This window comes from Halichoerus grypus, chromosome 7, assembly GCF_964656455.1.
Source record: "Halichoerus grypus chromosome 7, mHalGry1.hap1.1, whole genome shotgun sequence".
NCBI classification, from domain to species: Eukaryota; Metazoa; Chordata; class Mammalia; order Carnivora; family Phocidae; genus Halichoerus; species Halichoerus grypus.
This window is the reverse complement of record NC_135718.1, coordinates 32,408,261-32,421,218: the sequence shown is the minus strand read 5'-3', so window position 1 is coordinate 32,421,218 and position 12,958 is coordinate 32,408,261. Positions and strand designations below refer to the sequence as shown.

Here is a 12,958-nt window from a genome sequence, read left to right as displayed (position 1 = left end):
ATCATTTGATTGTTTAAAAATTTAAATCTACTTGAATTAAATGATTACTTTCTAATGTTAATTTTATATGTTTCAAAAATGGACCCTCAGTTCAGTGGATGCCAGTAAATGTGTCCGGTGTCTGAAATTTTGATATTTTGGTATCCAAGCTGCATCATACCAAATGGCATGTTGAACCCAGGCATCCTATTTTTTCAGCTATTTGTTCTAGTTTTTGGTTTGGAAAATAAACCAATGTTAGTAAAGTTAATACTAGAAAAATCTTTTTTTCCCCATTAATTACAGGAAATAAATTAAACTCAAAGAGCATTTAGCCATTTTTTTTTTTTTTACGTCTTAATGCAAAACATCACACACAAAGGTCAGAAAACTTAATAATCATGGAAATTTTCTTTTTGGGTAGGCTCGCATGTCGTGGGATAGAGAGTCTGTGGACATTCGGTACCGTAGACTTCAACATTTGCTTGAGAAAAGCAATATCTACTCCAAATTTTTATTGACTAAAATGGAACAGCAACAACTAGAGGTATGTGTATGTAATTGATTATAACTAGTAGCTTAAATTGTTTAACAGTCACTTTATTGAGATAAAAATCACATGCAGTAAGCTGCACACATTTTAAGTTTACTGTTTGATGAGTTTTGACCAGTGTATAGACCTGTGTAACCACCAGCACAATCAAGATCAGGAGCATTTCCATTACCCCCAAGAAATTTTCTTGTCTCAGTGATCCCCATGCCTGGCCCCCAGACCACTGATTTCTGTTTTCTGTCACAATAGATTGGTATTGCTTTTTCTAGAATATTATATAAATGGAACCATGCGGTAAGCACTTTATTGTGTCTTGCCTCTTTAGCTCAGCATATTGAGATTCACTTGTGTTTATTCAGTGGGCCATTCTCTTTATTCCTGAGAAGCATTCCACTGTATGAATATACCTCTGTTTATTTTTCTGATTTTTATCCTGTCTAGTGATAGTTTTTGGATGCTGGAAATTGTGAACTTTATGTTGCTTAGTCTTTTTTTTTAAATTGCTTTATTAAGATATAATTGATATATGCAGAACACATGTATGTAGTGTACAATTTTATGTTTTGACGTGTATACACCCATGAAGCCACCACAATCAAGATAATGAACATAACCATCAACTCAAAAAATTGTACCCCCCCTTTTTTTTTAAGTTGAGGTATAATTGACATATAATGTAAGTTTCAGGTTATGATTCAATATTTGTATATATTGTGAAATGATCACAGTAAGTCTAGTTAACATCTATTACCATACATAGTTAAAAAATTTTTTCTTATAATAAGAAATTTTAAGCTTTACTCTCTTAGCAACTTTTAAATATGCAAGGGAGTATTACTAACTACAGTCACCATGCTGTATAGTACATACCCCTGACTTATTTTATAGCTGGATATTTGTACCTTTTGACCTGTTACTCATTCCCACCACCACCAATCATCAGTCTTTTCTCTGTATTTATGAGCTTGGGGTGTTTTGTTGTGTTGTGTTATATATGGTATTTGTCTAAGTCTGACTCATTTCACTTAGCATAATGCCCACAAGGTCCATTCATATTGTTTCAAAAGGCAAGGTTCCGTTCTTTTTTATGACTGAATTCCTGCCCCTTTTTAAATTTTCTCCCATCCTTCACTGCCTGTCTTCCTCACCAAATAGTCACTGATCTGCTTTCTGTTATTATAGATTCATTTGCATTTTCTTTTGGTGATATATTCTTTTAGCTTTTATATTTCTGGAAAAGTCTTCATTTGCTTTTGTTTTCGAAAGATATTTTTATTGAGTAAAGAATTTATTTTTCTTCAGTGCTTCCTTTCTCCTGCCCAGGTGTCCCCATCCCTATGATGTTTCACTGTTTTCTAGTTTACATTGAATGTGACAAAACCAAAATCATTTTTTTTTTTTTAAGATTTTATTTATTTGAGAGAGATCATGAGGGGGGAAAAGAGGAGCAGAGGGAGAGAGAGAATTGGGCTCCCTGCTAAGCAGGGACTGATGTGGGACTCTATCCCAGGATCCAAGACCTGAGCCAAAGGCAGATGCTTAACCAACTGAGCCACCCAGGTGCCCCGACAAACCCAAAGTTTTAATGATGGTCCACAAGACTATAAGCAGTCTAGCTCTCCTTTAACCCTATTACCTTTCCAGACTTCATTCCAGGTGTGTTTTCTGCCTTTGGGCCTTTGCACTGGCTGTTTTGTGCCTGGAGCCATCTTCTCGTAGATATCTGCATAGCTTACTTCATCACCTTCAAGCCCTGGCTTAAACATTTTCCCGAGGAAGCCTGCCCTAACAGCCTCGAATGAAATTGCTGTCTGACACCTTTACCACGTGCACACTCCTGACCCCCTTTTCCTTGTTCTGTTCTTCCCATTGTACTTACTATAAGATACTATATAATTTATTTATTGCCCACTAGAACATACGAAGATTTAAAAATTTGTGCAAATATCAAGGCTACAGTAATGCCCTGTGTCCCCATCATTCACATTTCACAGTTATCAGTCAAGATTTTGCTTTTGCTAAATATTTTTTCCTTTGTTGATAAACCTTTGTATGGTAAAATGAGACACAGATACAGGAAAGTAAAACAATCACACTTAATGAGTTATTTTAAGGCATATATCTTTTTAAAGATTTTATTATTTATTTGACAAAGAGAGAGAGCAAGTGTGCACAAGCAGGGAGGAAGGGCAGAGGGAGAGGGAGAAGCAGGCTCCCCACTGAACAGGGAGCCCGATGTAGGACTCGATCCCAGGACCTTGGGATCATGACCTGAGCCAAAGGCAGACACTTAACTGACTGAGCCACCCAGGCGCCCAAGGCATATATCTTTTAACCACCTTTTGGGAATGGTTTGAATCCCTTTTTGTCTGTCTTTTAAAGTTTTGTTAGGGTGCATACGGAACAGCTTTTAGTCTGGTAGTAACTCAGCCCCTCATCTGAGCACTCTTGTCACTTTGCCTGATGGGTATGAACTGTTCCTGATCCCCTGTAAGCACAGGGATTATTCCACGTGCTATTTTCTAGTGGCCTTGGTTTTCTTATACTCATGTCACTGATCAATACTCAGCCTGAAGTCTTGACTGCGTATCTTAAGGGCTTTTTTTGTGTACCTGACCCTGGGTACGCTAGCTGCTCTGTTTTGTACCCTTGTCTCTTCAACTCAGGGAGGCTGTGAGCTGTTAAGATTGTCCCTTCATTATTTGCACTTGGAAATTGCCTTCAGGCAGTAAACTGCACAATCAAGATTCATCTCATTTGTTTCCCTTTGTCAGTGTTCACTCTCTTTTGCTGCATATTGTCTGAAAACCACTGTTTAATATATTTATCTGGTGTAAGGCAGGAGGGTAAGTCTGTTCCCTGTTGCTCCATAAAGGCTTGAAGTGCAAATTCTCCCTTGTTTTTAAATCTTTATATAGTTCTTCATTGTGCACATGTTATTTGAGATGTGTGTTTTATACTTTGCATTTTCTACTTGTGATGCTAAGAAAAAATTATCTTACAGGAACAGAAGAAGAAAGAGAAATTGGAGAGAAAAAAGGAATCTTTAAAGGTTACTAAGGTAATATATAGTAAGCTAGAAAATCCTGTATGTTACCTTAAGTATTGAAGAAATTCTTCTGTAGTCTTAATTTTATAGATCATCTACTTAATTTTAACCTTTATTTGAAAACCTATCTTTGTTATAAGCTGCACAGAAACATGTAAAATCTGTTTCTCAGTATTTTTAGGTATGGAAGGAAAGCTAAAGTATAACCCTTTTGGTTTCTTAATTCTGTTTTTCATAATGGCAAAATTTCACTCTTATAAGTGGTCAGCTCTTTTGGTGCTCATAATGATTATTCCTTCCCCTTAATGCCTCCAACCTCATCATGTCAACGTGGATCCATAATAATTTAAATTTGTATCTTGTGCATAGCTGCAGCAGTGGAGCCAAAATTGGAGCAGATTAAGTATATCTGCTAATAACATTTCAGATAATAGATCATTCATTTAGGGACAGCCTGAGTTTTAGATGTGATGTTTGGAATAAATTTGTTTTAACATGAAGCTGTTTAATGCCATATTGTTGGGAATTGTATAAACAAGAGTTGTACTAGTGAAAAGAGAGGGCAACATTTAGAGTACTTACTGTGTGTCATGTATTCTAAGCTTTACATTTATTTTTTATTTTTTTAAGTAAGCTCTATACCCAGCATGGGGCTCGAACTCAAGACCCTGAGGTCAAGAGTCACATGCTCCACTGACTGACTGAGCTAGCCAGGTGCCTCTACATTTTTTTTTTTAATTTCAGAACATCTCTTAGGTAATGTTCTTATCCCCATTTTACATATAAAGAAGCTGAGGCAAAGAGATAAAGTATGATCCATCCTCATTATTCATAGATTCCATATTTGCCTGTTAGCCTACTTGTAAAATTTATTTGTGACTCCAGAATCAATACTTGGGTTTTCATGGTCACTCACAGACATGTGGCTATGCAGAATGGCAAAAAATTTGAGTCTCTAACTTACACATTCCCAACCAAGGTTAAACAAAGTGGTGTTCTGCCTTACTTAAGCTGTTACTCTGTAAACAAATGTCCTTTTCATGGTTGATTTTATGTCATGATTTTTGCATTTTTGTGGGTTTTGTTGATTTTGCTGTTAAAATGGTAGCCCTCGGCCATATTGTGCTGAAGTGCCATCTAGTGTTTCTAATGCAAGAAGGCTGTGCGGTGCCTTATGAAGGAAATATGTGTGTTTGAGCTAAGCTTCCTTCAGGCATGGATTATAGTGCCGTTGGCTCTGAGTTCAGTGTTAACATATATATTAAATAAGATGTCCTTAAACAGCAACACATACGAAACAGGGTTGTCTTGATCAGTTGATAAATTGTGACCAGAGGCTTGCTGGAACTTAAGCTTGTATTTCTCCTAGAAGCAATGATTCAGTGTTCACTGATCCAGTATTCATAGTTATCGTATAGAACAGAACGAGAATTGACTGTAACTTGCTGAAAGTCATATATTCAATAAATAGTATTGCTGGAGTTAGTTTCCGACCTCACACTTCTTTATTAACCTGACTTTATTAGGTAATATCAAAATGCCAATAAGGGTACCCTTAAGTCCACTTGATTCTTAGTGTGGTTAGTGGTAATGTTAAAGTACAAATAGATAATTTTACAATAAAAACAATTACTGAACAATTACTGAACAAATAGATAATTTTACAATAAAAACAATTACAATAAAAACAAAACTGATAATATTTGACTCTGTTATTAATTCCAGGGACTTATTTTAGGTTTTTGAAGAATATATACTTATAAGATAATTTTACTTGTTTAATCATTTACCCCCTACTCTTCAACCTGTAGGTTTAATGTATTGTTCAGTTTTGCCCAGCTAACTTTTTGTACCAGGGTTTTGGTTTTTCTCCCCCGCTGTATTCTAAAGGTGTGAACCATTAAGTTCTGTCTGTTCCATCTCACCAGTCCCTTTTGGTAATTTATATTTTTAATCCTCTAACTTTTTAACTTTAAAATTTACCTTCTTGGGGCACGTGGCTGATTCAGTCAGTTGGTAGAGCACGTGACTCTGATCTCAGGTTGGGAGTTTGAGCCCCATGTTTGGTGTGGGGTTTATATAAAAAAAATAATAAAATTTACCTTTGTTATTTTGATTTCTTACACATATTGTCTCTCTCTTCTTGATCTTCTTATCCAACTCTCATTTTGAAACTTTTTTTTTAACATCTCTTCCTTTCCTGTATTTCCCCTCACTAATATTTTTACATCCATATTCTCTCTTATTTCTGCTTTCACTTGTATTTAATTTAAAAATGTACTGAAAATGAGTAGTTCTTCAGTATCCTGCCCATTGAATATCTTCAGTATAAACCTGCAGTTACAGAAAATGTACATGGTAATTTCAAAATAAAAATGCCCTCTGTGTTTAATTTGGAACTATATCAAATGGAAAAAATTTGAGGAAAGTAGAGTCATCAAGAAAAAGGAATATGGTTATAAACAAGTTCTAGTGGGGAAATGTAGAAATAGGTTAAATGTTGGTAAGAATAATAGTAAAGAGTTGTAGATGTGGCTCAAATGCAAGGAACATTTAACATTTACTTAATGTCTTTTAATATGTAACACCATAAAGTCCTTAGAAGAATAATATCCTAAATTCTTGTTTTGTAGGGTAAAAATTCCATTGATGCAAGTGAGGAGAATGCAGGTAAACTTCCTTGTTCTACTTTTGAACAGTATGTTTATATTTTTGCTTTTATTGCTATTAAAAATAAAATGATTTTTTTTTTAATAGTTATGAGAAAGAAGAGAGGAAGAGAAGATGAATCCTACAATATTTCAGAGGTCATGTCAAAAGAGGTAAAAATAAAGTGGGGAGGGCACATAAGATTCACTGTTGAGTAAAACCTGTTGTGGATTTTGAACCAGCTTTAGCTGTATGGATTGCTGTTACTTATTTGGCTTTTCAGATTGTTAAGGGACTATTTCAGGGAAGAAAATGGCACCGTCTTCCTGTTTGTTAAGGGAACATGAGCTTGGCCTAATTAGAAATAATTATAATAAAAAAGAAATTACTATTATCAGAAATTTCTCATAACTTCAAGACCTTATCTTCAGAACTTTGTTCTTATTCCTTGTTGAGGACCTTTAGGGAACTGAAATCATATAGTCATTTTATTTATTTTTTATTTTTTAAATATTTTATTTATTATTTAAGAAATAGTGCGAGAGTACAAGCTGGAGGGAGAGGCAGACTCCCCGCTGAGCAGGGAGCCCGATGCGGGGTTCTATCCCAGGACCCTGGGATCATGACCTGAGCCAGAGGCAGATGCTTAACTGACTGAACCACCCACGTGCCCCCCATATAGTCATTTTTAAAACCAGATCCTTTTTTACCTATTCTCACTTGTTATCTCATAAAATAGAAATTAAAAAGCATGTTTAGTTAGACAAACCTTAAATATCCCTTAGGCATATTTTAATGTTACATTCTTACATTATTATCTACTATATTTTTTTTTTTTTTTTTTTTTTTTTAAAGATTTTATTTATTTATTTGACAGAGAGAGACACAGCGAGAGAGGGAACATAAGCAGGGGGAGTGGGGGAGGGAGAAGCAGGCTTCCCGCCGAGCAGGGAGCCCGATGTGGGACTCGATCCCAGGATCCTGGGATCATGACCTGAGCCGAAGGCAGACGCTTAACGACTGAGCCACCCAGGCGCCCTACTATATTTTTCTTTAACCTGAAATTCAAACTCTTGAGATCTTCTTAAAGTATAGAATACAAAATTTCACATAATACTTGTCTTTAGTAGGGATGCACTCTGATATTTTCCTTTTTTTTCTTTCATTTAAAAATAATGGTGAGGGCGCCTGGGTGGCTCAGTCATTAAGCATCTGCCTTTGGCTCAGGTCATGATCCCAGGGTCCTGGGATCAAGCCCCGCATCGGATTCCCTGCTTGGCGGAGAGCCTGCTTCTCCCTCTTCCTCTGCTTGCTGCTTCCCCTACTGTGCTCACTCACTGTCTGTCAAATAAATAAATACAATCTTTAAAAAAAATGAATAAATAATGGTTGAGACCCATTTAATTGATCATGGAACATAGCCTACAATTTGAGAAACACTATTATTTAAGTATTATTTAGATTTATTGAAATTCAGCCAGTCGTGCAGTTTGTTTGTTTGTTTTTGTTTTTTTTTAAGATTTTATTTATTTGACAGAGAGACAGCCAGAGAGAGAACACAAAGCAGGGGGAGTGGGAGAGAGAGAAGCAGGCTTCCCATAGAGCAGGGAGCCTGACGCGGGTCTATATCCCAGATGTCCAGAGGCAGGAGAGTTCCTGACAAGTTCAAAAAACTTAAAAATACGTATTTGTTACCAGTTTATATATAAATGAAAAGGTGGTAAAACATGAGGCTATAGAGGTAAGCAGGGTCAGGAGTTTAGTTACAAGGTTTAATTTTTAACAGTACTTCATAGATAGTATTATGTTTGTTTTGATTCATTCACAAATTGTTTTCCAAAAGGTTCGGCTTAGTCATTGTATTTATTTATTTTTACTTATTTTAAAAGACAGCTCTGCTGTCAGTTTCCTATATCCCTTCAGCCTTAGGGTATGAATATCTATACTTACATAATACTTTACATACACATATGACAACACATGTAAGCGTGTATATGTTTTTCTTAGCCTCTTAACTGATGTGTCCTATCATTCTGTGTATCTTAAATTTAAGATACATTCGAAGTTTCTTGAATGTATCTACCATTTCATCCCCTTTGTCCTCTCTACATGCTATTCTCTGAAACATACCCTAACTTTATCTTTAATGATTATGCCCTGATGATAACTTTTTCAGATAATTTGATATAATACTCTCCTAACTCATCAAGTAGCATTTGGTATTGCTTGTCTTCATACCCTTAGTATCTAGTAGGTACTTCAGAATCAGAACACTTCTACTCTGTATTTGTAATTTATTTGTCTTTGCCTCTTGCTCAAGACTGCAAAATCAGATATCTATCCACAGAAGCCTAAAGTGGGCTAGAGTTGGGACTATAATACATTTGGAAATGAATCCTTAAATACGAGGAGTAGCCACAACTTAGACTCCAGAGGAGGGTTTAGAAAACCTTTTCTATAAAGGGTCAGATAGTTTTTGGCTTTGAATAGTTTAGTGGACAACTACTCAACACAACTTGGTTGGCCATTGTAGCCTGAGAGCAGTCATAAACAAACTAAGCAAATAGGGCTCAACTTTGTCCTAGTTAAACTTTATTTACAGAAACAGGTTGCCAGTTGGAGTTGGTCCACAGGCTATATTTGCCAATCCCTGTTCTAGAGAATTATTGTCATGTGTGAATTTGGACTTAAGTCTCTTCAGATAAGCTTTGGTTTAAAAAACAAACCAAAAAAAAAAAAAAAAACCCTGGAAAATTTAGGAGGAAATACCCCAATTTTTAAGTGTTGCTAACTAATGCAGAGTTTTATAAGACACTGTAACCTTAATTTTGCCTGAGGTCCACCAGTTTGAGCCCTGTATTTTAATTACCTTGAGAGCCTTATCCCCATTTTCCTGGCATGAAGTTAGAACAGAATAAATGCTTGTTGAATAAATAAATGAATGAATGACGTACATTGTTACTTTATTTCTGTTTTCTCAATGTTCTAGGAAATTTTGTCCGTGGCTAAAAAAAATAAAAAGGAGATTGAGGTAAGAGATTTATGAGAGATTAAATGTAGGATCCATATCAGTTTACCTGATCATTAGTTCCTTTAAATCCCCAGTGTACATTTTTTTCTCACCAGTTATTCTGTTTGTTAACCTTAAAAAAAAAAATTCACTTCTTATCCTATCATATTTCTTCCTCATATATCAACTTAAGGTGTTCTATTGCATGTTCCTTAATGTGTAAATATTAGTTTATGGGTCCTTGGGAGTTTAGCAGTAATGCAAGTGCCTGTAACCATGTGCATTCCACGTGTATATATTCCACAGCTTGTGGAAGCTCTGAGAGATGCCTTAATCTTGTTTCTGACATTAAATATTGTCTTTGGATCTGTTTGGGAAGGCTTGTCACCCCACCCCCATTTTATGTGGAGAGATTCCTTGTTACCTGAGTATTCACTATCCATGTCCCTTCAAGTACAAGATTTCTTAGAGAAGCAGAAACAGTTGTAACACGAAAATGTTCACCAAGGGATATAGAAATTAACTTACCTATCAAAGATTAATAGGCTTTTGGGAAAATTGATGACATGATTATAAAATGGGAGATACTCTGTTTGCCCATCATAATTTTAGCCAGAATTTACATCTTATATAAATGCATTGATTTTTATTTGTTCAGTATAAGGATTAGTTTATGATATAATTATAACTCAACAAAGTTAAATGTAAATCTTTTAAGCATATTTTTTTACAATATATAGTTGCATATTTATTTAAATTTTTTTTAAAGATTTTTTTTATTTGAGAGAGTGCCCATGAGCAGCGGGGGAGGGAGAGACTGGGAAGCAGGCTCCCCACTGAGCAGGCGGTGGGGGGTGGGGCACGGGGGTTCCTTCCCAGGACTCTGGGATCATGACCTGAGCTGAAGGCAGCCACTTAACCTACTGAGCTACCCAAGTGCCCCTTTAGTTGCATTTTTAAAGATAAAGCTTCAGTCTAATTCCCCATGATTTACTATGGAATTTTGACCATTTTATAATATGCAATAAGTAAATGTGTACTATGCTTGTGTTAATTCTGATGAATTTTGATAAATGTATACATTTGTGTAACTACCACCCAAATCAAGATCTAGAATCTTTTCATATGGTAGAAGGATCCCTTAATATCCCTTGCCAGTCATTTCCCCCACCACCAAACCTAGAGGCAATGGCTTTTTGACTTCTGTCACAGACAGTTTTGCCCAATTTTTAACCTTTATCACAGGCTAGTTCATACAAATAAAATCTAAATATGTAGTCTTTTATCTTTTATTTCCTGTTAACTTTTTACTCAACATAGTTAATATTTATTTATATTGTTGAGTTTATTACTAGTTGTTTTTTTTTAATTGCTGAGTAGAATTCCATTGAATGAATATTATAATTTCTTTATCCATTCTCTGGATGGGCATTTGAATGGTTTCCAGTTTGTGACTTATGAATAAGACCGCCATGATAATTTTTGTACAAGTCTGTGTGGACATGTTATCATGTTCTTAGATATATACCTAGGAATAGAATTGCTGGGTCATCCTGTAAATGTATGTTTAACTTTATAAGAAAATTCTTTTCCTGAAGTGAGCACACTATTTTAATCTCACCAGCAATGTATAAAAATTTCTGTTGATATTACCAGCATTTCATGTTAGTCTTTTTAATTTTAGCCATTTTACTGAAAGTGAAATGATCTTGTGTGGTTTTATTTTGCATTTTCTTAATTACTAATGATGTAAAGTATATTTTCATGTTCTTAATGGCTGTATGTTTTCTTTTATAAAGTTTCTGTTCACATCTTTTGCCCATTTACTGGCTTACTTGCCCTTTTATTGTTGATATATGAGTTCTTTATATAATGTACAGGTTCTTTGTCAGATTTATGTACTGTATTTTCTTTCAGTTTGTGGCTTGCCTACTCATTTTCTTAATGGTATCTTTTAGTAAGCAGAACTTGTAAGTTTTATAATAGCTCAGTTTATCGCTTTTTTCCCCCCTTTGGTGGTTAGTGCGTTTTTGTCTTGTTTAAGAAATTTTTGCCTATCACAAGGTTATCAAGATACTCTGTTTTCTTCTAAAAGCTTTACAGTTCTGGTTTTACTTTATGATGTTTGTGATGTTCACAGATTTTATGTATGGAATGGTGAAACTTGGGGTTTGTAATTTTCCAGTTGAATATCTAGTTGTGGCATTATTTATGACTTCTCATTTATAAGACTTCCATCTGAACTGACTCAATCCTCATTTTCACATTCTTAAAAAACAGAGTTGTGGACGTCACTAACCAGTAAAATCTGTCATTGGTCATAAGTTGGTAATGAGTGTCATCAGAGATAAGTTCATACTCTTAAGTGTGATGTACGGAGTTCTTAAACTTTATTTACTTTGCCCCTTTTCCTTCAACAGAAGTAATATTTAGATGGAAATAAATGTTTCTTTTTCCTTGAAAGGAAATTTTTTTTTTCATTTCTATTTTTTATAGACATTACCCATTTTCTTTGATTTGGGTGAAAGTATTATTAAGAAAATAGTTTAATAAATTCTTGAGTAGCTCATTTTAAAAGTTTGGATGGGAGGTACAGTTGTAAAGGTCATTTCAGTAGTGTATGCCTGTAATCTGTAAGAGTTATTTTCAGAATTTTTTTTCAATGGCTTTGCATTTGTGGGAGAATGGGGGTAACTATCTCTAAGGTTTTATTCAACAAATGATTTTATTTCTCTATACTTAATGATTATAGGACTGGGTAAGTTTTGATTACATTTTCTGATAAATAGAGGGTAGCAGCATTATGTATCAAAGTTCTAATTAAGCTTTTTTCTTTACAGAATGAAAGCTCCTCTTCTAATCTCTGTGTAGAAGACCTTCAGAAAAACAAAGATTCAAATAGTATAATTAAAGATAGATTGTCTCAAACGGTTAGGCAGAATACTAAATTCTTTTTTGACCCAGTTCGGAAATGTAATGGACAGCCAGTACCCTTTCAACAACCAAAACACTTCACAGGAGGAGTGATGCGATGGTACCAAGTGGAAGGCATGGAATGGCTCAGGGTAATGAATTCTCAATTTTAATACAAGATACTGGTTCATATCTATATAATAACCTATTAATGTGCTGTAACACAACTTGAGTTGTTCCTTCCAAGTTGATTATTAAATGTGAAACTTGGTGTGTAAATACTTATTTTCATATTTATTTGTCTAGACTAATTTTTGGTATTTTATTCAAGACTGCCAGCACTTTTATGGCTTTGATAACCAACTTCCCACAAATGTTACAACCATGAATATGTCAGTCTTATCATAATTATCATCTTTGGGTAAAAAGAAGAAATAAACTATTGCTAATCCAATAGGTGTTTATATCAGAATTTAAATACAGTGTGTATTATTTTGTCTAGATGCTTTGGGAAAATGGAATTAATGGCATTTTAGCAGATGAAATGGGATTGGGAAAGACAGTTCAATGCATTGCTACAATTGCATTGATGATTCAGAGAGGAGTACCTGGACCTTTTCTCGTCTGTGGCCCTTTGTCTACACTTCCTAACTGGATGGCTGAATTCCAGAGATTTACACCAGATGTAAGATATGTTTCCTTTTGTTGGATATGTTATCATTTCTTTTTTTTTTTTTTTTTAAAGATTTTATTTATTTATTTGACAGAGAGAGACACAGCGAAAGAGGGAACACAAGCAGAGGGA

General features: G+C 34.9%; 1 protein-coding gene across 3 annotated transcripts in view; it reads left to right on the top strand.

Annotated features, from left to right (window-relative positions):
* HELLS (helicase, lymphoid specific) overlaps positions 1-12,958 on the top strand; it is a 36,797-nt gene that overhangs the window by 5,712 nt on the left and 18,127 nt on the right. For all 3 annotated transcript variants that reach the window (XR_013449669.1, XM_036111714.2, XM_078077337.1), the window contains exons 3-9: positions 404-526; positions 3,537-3,593; positions 6,215-6,251; positions 6,339-6,403; positions 9,220-9,261; positions 12,081-12,305; positions 12,656-12,838. Coding sequence is in view for 2 of the 3 variants with exons in the window: in XM_036111714.2 (XP_035967607.1) it covers positions 404-526; positions 3,537-3,593; positions 6,215-6,251; positions 6,339-6,403; positions 9,220-9,261; positions 12,081-12,305; positions 12,656-12,838 (732 nt within the window). In the remaining variant the exon portion in view is untranslated. The remainder of the gene's footprint in view (positions 1-403; positions 527-3,536; positions 3,594-6,214; positions 6,252-6,338; positions 6,404-9,219; positions 9,262-12,080; positions 12,306-12,655; positions 12,839-12,958) is intronic.